This window comes from Temnothorax curvispinosus, unplaced genomic scaffold (genome assembly GCF_003070985.1).
Source record: "Temnothorax curvispinosus isolate PA1 unplaced genomic scaffold, ASM307098v1 QBEX01014249.1, whole genome shotgun sequence".
NCBI lineage: Eukaryota > Metazoa > Arthropoda > Insecta > Hymenoptera > Formicidae > Temnothorax > Temnothorax curvispinosus.
This window is the reverse complement of record NW_020224029.1, coordinates 88,502-96,995: the sequence shown is the minus strand read 5'-3', so window position 1 is coordinate 96,995 and position 8,494 is coordinate 88,502. Positions and strand designations below refer to the sequence as shown.

The 8,494-nt window shown below is 38.9% G+C and overlaps 2 protein-coding genes across 2 annotated transcripts; one reads left to right on the top strand and one right to left on the bottom strand.

The window, feature by feature from the left end:
• Nucleotides 1–15: 15 nt before the first annotated feature.
• Nucleotides 16–2,328, bottom strand: LOC112464457 (meiosis-specific with OB domain-containing protein-like; the record flags this gene model as incomplete). Its single annotated transcript, XM_025031442.1, has 5 exons — nucleotides 2,112–2,328; nucleotides 1,624–1,755; nucleotides 955–1,223; nucleotides 482–704; nucleotides 16–122 (listed from the first exon to the last, which is right to left on the bottom strand). Coding segments are annotated over exons 1-5 (852 nt in total), but the record flags the coding sequence as incomplete, so codon positions are not given.
• Nucleotides 2,329–2,964: 636 nt separating this feature from the next.
• LOC112464465 (alpha-soluble NSF attachment protein) lies at nucleotides 2,965–6,034 on the top strand. The gene is made up of 5 exons (XM_025031456.1): nucleotides 2,965–3,269; nucleotides 3,983–4,179; nucleotides 4,277–4,542; nucleotides 4,658–4,831; nucleotides 4,918–6,034. Exons 1-5 carry the CDS (start codon nucleotides 3,178–3,180, stop codon nucleotides 5,065–5,067), a joined length of 879 nt encoding a protein of 292 aa, XP_024887224.1. The 5' UTR covers nucleotides 2,965–3,177; the 3' UTR covers nucleotides 5,068–6,034.
• The last annotated feature ends 2,460 nt before the right edge of the window (nucleotides 6,035–8,494 follow it).

The following is an 8,494-nucleotide window of genomic DNA, read 5'->3' as shown; positions in this document are numbered from 1 at the left end:
CTTACGATTTGGTACGGCGAACGGGTCGCTACATACGGAATCAGGATCATAATGTTGCACTGCGGTCATAATATCTACGGCTTGCGGTACGTTTAGACACTCCGTGATCAACGTTCGTCTTGCTGCGTGCAATAGAGACGAATATTGCGAAAGTATAGTAACAAGTCTTTCCATTATTCATATAGTGCGCTTCCCCAATATGGAAAATATCCGAATATTGAATTTGAAAAACGTATATATCGCCATTTCTCTATTGTTTGAATAACTTAAAAAGGAACTGTTTTATATTTTGAAATAAAAGAATTTTTTATAAACATTGAGACACATTAATTTATATAGTGCTCTATCAAATATTTAAAGAAATATTTGAATCTTATTCGGAGATTTTCATGGCCCTTTATCAGATTATTATTTATTTTTTTTAAGAGAAATTTGATTAATCAATATTATATTAAAAGTCGAAATCAGATCTTCAACATACAGATACTCAACGTCGTTTTCTTTTTATATTCGTCAAATGCAATGCGAGCGTCAATCAGGAACAGCATTGTCTTCTTCGGTTCCCAAAGGGCCGATCTCTCGATCCAGTCCTTATCCCACAGCATCAACGACACCGTATTGTCCGTCGATCCGTCCGCGATCTCGAAACTGCGACACGTTAGAGCTCGTCCGTCCCGTGTCATTATATGACGCGCGTCAGCGATCTGCAGTACGTTTAATCGATATAATTATAGATTATTATAATCACGAACGTAACAAGGTGACAGTTTTAATTGTTGGAGCAGCTGAAGATTTTTGTGTTGAGCTCACTTGAGAGAATTCGGAACTTTAGAAATATAGTTGCAGATTTGTGATAATTTCTAATTTACGATTAAATAAATTGTCTATTTTTCCATTAGCCCACGAGAAACGCGATGTCTGATTGGACTCGACACTTTACTTGTTGCAACTTACAAACGTAACGACCACCAGAAGGTCGACAAAACGATCGCACAGTGCCTCTATGTTGTCCAAAATCGTTTTCAGGCTTTTCGCGGAGGTCACGCTTTTTACGGGCCGCGTTAGTAGATCCTCGTATCCTTTGCGAGTCGGCGCGTCGTGATTCTGTACAAGGGCCGTACCCTCGTTCACAATTAGGGTGAAAGGGCTGGAAGTCGACGGCGAGAATTGCTCGTTCCTATCGTTGGGATTGCGTTTTACGATTTTCGCACTTATCACCTCCACTGTGAAACAGACACTCGAATCCTTTATCAAGACTTCACTATAAATCTTGAAACATAAATTAATTATCTTTTTTCTATTCACGAAAATTGATATTATATTTATATTTAACTGTTTATATTTATACATGATGGTGAAATAATTTGAATTAAATAGAAATTATATAGAGAATATATATTAAATATCTAAAACAAAGGGAAATTGCATACATATCTTGATATAATTTTTTAAATAACAATTACTAAATAATTAAATTAATATCGATTCCCTAACAGTGGCCCGATCAATGACGCTTAATTTAATTAGAAAATATTAATTTCAAAATGATATACTGCAAATGTGCACGATGATGACGTTGCGGCTCTTTGTAATTTATGGGAGATTTATTTTTAAAATATTTACCTACGGACCCGATGTTAAACGTGGTCGATAATTTCTTCACGAATTCCGTGCCACCCCACACGGTGACGTTAATAAAATCCTCCTCGGAGTCGCGCAAAGTAAATGTCCACACGCTACGTTCGCCATTGCTAACTGCAACAATCGACAAAATAATTAAAACGGAGGAACAAAAGTTTCTTCTCTCTCTTTCTCATTTAGTATGAAATAAGTTAAAAAATCAAAAATTTAATATAAAAGCAATTTATCCGAGTTATTCGTTAATTTCTCGAATTTTAACGACGCGACGGACGTTTAATGGAAAATCGAACGCGCGTTCGTGAACGACGAAATGACGCAACGCGTAATTCAGCAAGCTTTTCCGTAAAAAAAGGACATTTTCCGCGAATCAGAGTCCATACGTTTCCAAATCTCTTTATCCGTATCTTCGTTCTAAATGCGAGAATGTGCAATAGGAAAGAAGAGAAAAAGAATACGACGGAGATGCGTACACCTGGCTTGAGTGGCGTCGAACGTTCTCACGTTCGTGCTGTTTATAATCACGCCGATTACGAAAGTGTTCGGCATGCCGTCCTGCAGCGATTTTATCTCCTGCCTGTATAGAAACGACATGTCCGACCGATCGATCAACGCGTCGCGTATACCGTCGTCAGTTTGTCAAGTAGATCCGAATAGAAGAAGGAACTGAAGGAAGGAAGGCCGGAGTAATTTGCGCGCGAGCACGCTCTGCTTGAAGCTTGAAGCGCAAGTCAATTGCCAACTGTACTCCGTACAGTGCGTACTACATACAGCTCGCGATCGCACTTTGCAGTCGGACCTCGCCGCACCGAATTCCGCTAACTTCGGAGTGCACGTCTACGTCCAATGGAAACGTTCATTTTTTGAAAGAAATACAAATGAATACAAATCTTACTTTTATATTTATCTTTTTCATGTAAGACATATTCTTAGAACCGAATCTGGGCCATATAACAGAGATTTATTAATTGTGTTTTCAATAACATACGTCTGTTGTAACAAAAGTTGTTTTATGTGATAATATTATTTTATATTTTTTATATCAATTCGATTTCTTCAATTTGCGGTTGCCGGTTTTCAAATGTCGCGCGATACCTTGTGTACCCTGCTTTAAGGTGAAATTTCATGGGCAGTGAAAAGCAGCAGCAGGTCGTACTGATTGGCTATAAAATAGAGGAGTTTTAGAAACTCGAGAACTTCTCTATTTTGCAGCCAATCAGTACGATCTGCTGCTGCTTTTCACTGCTCATGAAATTTTACCTTTAAAGTCTTGATCGGGGGGGGGGGGGGGGGTATGGGGAGGGTTGGCAACCCTGACGGCAATGACAGACACCCTCGCCGTTGGCCGTCTCCGCGATTCTTGGGACAGTCTTGGAGCCTAGGCCTAGTGACGTCGCGAGGTCGCGGGGGTACGGGTACGCGTCGGCGAGATCAGGTGAAAATCTATTGACTTGCAGTTTGCAGTCGATGAATCGGGCCTGAGAGGGCTTCGTATACGGGCGGAAAGGAAAGAAAACAATCGGACCGACGTCCGCCGAGATGGCCGACAGCGAGCAGAAGGCGTTGCACCTGGTGGCGGAGGCCGAGAGGAAGCTGTCGTCGTCGAAGGGCTTCTTCGGCACCCTGTTCGGGTGAGACGATCGATTTGCCACTTGAACTCGCCCGATCCGCGAGCGCGTGTACCTTCGCTATTCTCCCTCCCCCCCTTCCACCCCTGCGCTACCATCCCGCGTCGTTCGATCGCGGATCGCGGGTCGCGAACCGCACGACGTCCTCACCGTCCTCGGTGGCGCGTTATTGCGACTCCGTTTTTACGTCGTTCCGACGTCGCGCGACACCCCCCCCGTGCGTGCGTACGCCACGGACATGTGTCAATACGTGACATCTGTGAACGGTACTTATTGCTGTCCGTAAGATCTGTAAAACCGCCCGTCCGTTCGTGCTGCTTCTCTGGAAATCGCGATCCTCTCATACCCTTCATCGAAGAGTCTCGTTTCGACCGATATTGGGTGCTTTCCATTTACTGACACACAAGTCGACACAAGTCTCGTTCTGTCTTTGTCACTCATTAAATGCCAAGAGAGATAGCTGACGTTTGTGTCGACTTTGATACTAAATGGAAAAAAACACCCATTGGGTCTGTTTTCTAGTGCTGAATTGGCTATACTAGTTCAGAGTTTATCATTTTTACTCCACATTGGAAGGAAAAAGATAAACTCTGAACTAGTGCAGCTAGTTGAGCAATAGAAAACAGACCCATTGTGTCGTCGAAAGATACCAAAGTCCACTGCGTTGGTGTCGTTGTACCTTGCATCGTAACACGAGGCAATGTTCAATTTTGCAGGAGCTCGTCGAAGGTCGAGGAAGCGGTGGAATGTTACCAACGGGCGGCGAACATGTTCAAGATGGCAAAGAAGTGGAGTTCGGCGGGGAAGGCGTTTTATGACGCGGGGGAGTTACACGCGAAGGCGGGTAGTCGTCACGACGCGGCTAGTAATTACGTAGACGCTGCCAATTGCTTCAAGAAGTCCGATACAAACGGTAACTTATGGGAATAAGTTTGTTTGAATCGTGGAGAATCTGGTGATTAAGATATCCGAAATTAATGTAACGTATCCTTGCTTCTTCGTCCTTACAGAGGCGATCAGCTGCCTGTTGAAAGCCATCGAGATTTATACCGACATGGGTCGTTTTACGATGGCAGCCAAGCATCATCAAAGTATAGCCGAGATCTATGAAAGCGAGGCGGTCGACTTGGAGCGCGCGGTGCACCACTACGAGCAGGCCGCGGACTATTTCCGCGGCGAGGAAAGTAACTCCTCCGCGAACAAGTGTCTCTTGAAAGTCGCGCAGTACGCCGCGCAACTTGAGAATTACGATAAAGCCATTCGGATCTATGAGCAGGTAAAAATCGAAGGCATCTCTCTCGCATACGTGCGCGACAGCGCGTTATAAACATTAATAATTCCATTTATTAATCCGAATGCGAATGTTTGAATCTTGTCATTTCATATTGCAGGTCGCTTCCGCGGCATTAGAAAGTTCTTTACTAAAATACAGCGCCAAGGATTACTTCTTCCGCGCTGCGTTGTGCCACTTGTGCGTGGACTCGTTAAACGCCCAGCACGCGATCGAGCGTTATCAGGAGCAGTATCCCGCTTTTCAAGATTCTAGAGAATACAAACTGGTTAAGGTACGTGCCCACGTTAAGTTAACTTTGTCTCTTTTTTTTACATATATATATACTATTTGATAACTTGTTGAATTGTACATCTGTAGACGTTGATAGAGCATTTGGAGGAACAGAATCTAGAAGGTTACACAGAAGCGGTGAAGGAATACGATTCAATTTCAAGATTGGATCAGTGGTACACGACAGTATTGTTACGTATAAAAAAGCAAATTAATGATAATCCGGATCTACGCTGATCAGTTGCGCTCTACTTGCGTTATTTTCTGGCAACGATATTCCCAGACCATGCGTATTCGTTATTGAGTCACACTCTATTTTCAGTGGAAACTATAAAGTAGTTCCATTTTTATATTTAGATGTAATTGGCCCGTATTATCATTGCTTCCTCGTGCAATTTTTCTTATTTACCTTATTTACTACATCTTTTTAAATCGTTAGCGTATCCATGAAGTCACATGGAGAATCACGGTATGCAAGAATGTGAGAGACGATTATTTCGAACGTCGTAATCCTCATGATTATTTTTTATTAATTAAATACACAGCCTTACTGTCAGATATTGGCGAGTATTACACCGAGAATGTCGTTGTTTTTTTGTTGTTGTAAAGTAATAGAGCCTACGGTCTTTATTTCTCTTACTTTGTGTACTTTGTAAATCTCTTCCTTTCAAAAATCGATATTCTTACTACAAATTAACCAAGATTATTATAGACTTTAGGCTTTAAAAGCCTAAATAATACTGACTACAAACAATACTGAATCGACAAATTTTTTGTTCTTTCCTACCTCAGGATAATTTAACAACAAACGCTTAATTATGTTCTCTCGTTTAATAAAGCAAGGAGCAAGTATTGTACATTATTTCGATGTATATAATTTATATTTATTTAAACAATAACTTTCCTTTGTTTCTTTATAATACGACTGTTAATACGATTTCACTTCAATTCTTTTTTTTTCCGATATTTTACGGCGAAGGAATTATGACGATCAAGTATGACCGTCATCATTTGTCACTCTTGCACTGCCAAATTTATTAAGGTAACGAATGTAGTGTACGTCTAATTGGTACAGTTCATAATTATCTCTTTTTTTCTTCTTCCTTCTCCACTTTTCTCCCCTTGGTCCTTTCTGTTTCTTGCGTTCGTTTGATTTGAAAATACGGCTGCTACTTGTTTGTATAGGTTTACAGCTTTAAGCCGAGCGGATTACTATTAGCGTAACACGATACTTATTCCTTCCTAATATCGAGCTAAAGATTACACGTCGATATACCCGTTACACAATGTTTTCTGCAATAATGTAGTGCTATATCTAATCTAATTAGTACTTATCGCCTACGGATAAGCGTACTCCTACAAAAAAAAAAGAAAAAAAGAGACAAGCGGATAGGGAACACGATCGCGAAGTGCATTTACAATTGAAATACCATAACGATTGCGTTTGCGAAATTTGAGTATGCAGACTTCTCTTACGTTCTTTTCACGTTATTTGTTGCTACCGCGCATTCGTTCTTATGACTCGTATCAATTTATAATTGGTGCAATCGATAATTTTAACGTTATCGCAAACGTTATCACCTTATTATATTTCACCTTCGATACTTATAAGAAATGTAGAACATTAATTTTAATGTTGCAAAAAGTCTGGAATATATTATTGTCATAACTGCGAGGGGACACACCATACCCAAGCGTAGATCTATAATTTAGCGAACGCTCGAAATTGATTTAACAACGGTCGCATTAAAAATCTTCGCATTTTATATAAGAGCATCGTAATATAAATAATATACATATATATATATTGATACGATATTTCAGTAACATAATACAATTCCGCTGTTAACTAGGAATAGAAAGGATTATCTGCATGCACGCGATTAAACGAAACATGCACCTAGCGTAAGCATATGTATACTTATATGAAAAAAAAAGAGAAAAAATAAGGACACACGTATAATAAAAATTTCAAATTCTACACCCGCAGTGCACATTGTTTTCCGGAAGAAACGAGATGGAAGTCAGACGGATATATTCGGATAATCTTGTCTGATATGAGAACCTGCGTGATAAAAGGCGACGTTTTTCGCAATGTCACTCGCGCTATCAGCGCAATAAATCTACCTTGTCTATAAATAACGAAGAACGATGAGTATGCATCGATATCTCATTTTATTCCCCGTACAGTTAATAATGTCGTATCTTCCATACGTATCTTTAGGAAGGCACCGTGCAACGTTTTATAGTCTGTTGGAATGACACAAGTAGATGTAAAACCGGAGAACTAAAATACCATGATTTATTTTGCGCAAACGTGCGATGATATATTTAGTTTACAGTGATTGTTACGTGCGTTAACAGATCGAGGAACTTATTATTAGATAGGAATATATTCTATATAATTTATATTGAAATTTATATTGGACAGGATTACGTCGTGTATATATATACATATATGTTTTATATATTTCACCGTATGTTATGAAATGTTTATCTCTCTTGTTACTTGTATTTTATATACGTCTGTATGTTGGACTATATTGTTAATTTTTGTTTTTTTGCCAATTCCTGTGAGGCGATATAGCGCGCGCAAACGGAGTATAATTTGTAATTACAGATGTAATTGCGACGAGATAAAATCCTGCGTTTCTCTTCTTTTTTTATACGAAACGATTAATTTATTTGCTTGTATATATCTTCTCGTTTATATTTGTATTTGTTATATATACGAATGATAAGTTGAATTTTACTTGTAACACTCGAATGTATAACCAGTTGATAGTATTTAGTACATTCTACTAAGAAATGAAGTATACATAGCGATTAAATTTTGCCCAACGTAACAATACATTTAAAAATCTACATAGAACTTTGTTAGAAAATAATACGCCTAATAATTACCATCACATATGTAGAAGGAGAAGAGGTATGCTATTGCAAAGGAAACATCACATTTATACGATATTCTGAGGATATTAAAACAGTCGATTTTAATTTCAGTATATGCTGAAACGATTACATGTATCATTTTAGGCATATAATAGCGATAATTTTCAAATAAATAAATGTAATCCAATTTATTTTGTGCGAATTTTCGTTATTAGAAGAATCTATATTAAGAATTTTTTTTTTTTTTTTTTTATAAGAATCTTTTAGCAAAGTGATAGCGAGGAAATATTTTACTAGATTATCTTATCGATAATCATTATTTGCAAATGTACAAAGTCCATACATAACAAAAAAGCGCTGTATATTCTATGGCACATCCGCGGAATGAAATTATGCGCGGGAAAATTATAATATTCATCCATTTTCGATGAGTTTTGGGACGCAGTTCCGGAAGCTGAAATAAACTTTTTCAGTTTTGGAATGCAATCACAGCGGAAAACTTGAAACACTTATTTTTGATGAGTTTTTGAACGCGGTTCTGACCCACACATTAATTATTATTAAATTAGCAGTCTTTTTTTCAATTTTGTTCATTTTTTCGAAAATTTCCACATGTCGCAATTGCGTTTCTGTGCGTATTTCGGGCGTGAATGAAAAAAATTGCAATTATGATTACAAATACATAGTTCGCGGCTGCTCCGCGAGGGGTCACCGTAGTTCCCCTGCCGAACCTTGTAAATTTAAATGCGAGGGAAACGCGTGTCCGGTGTCG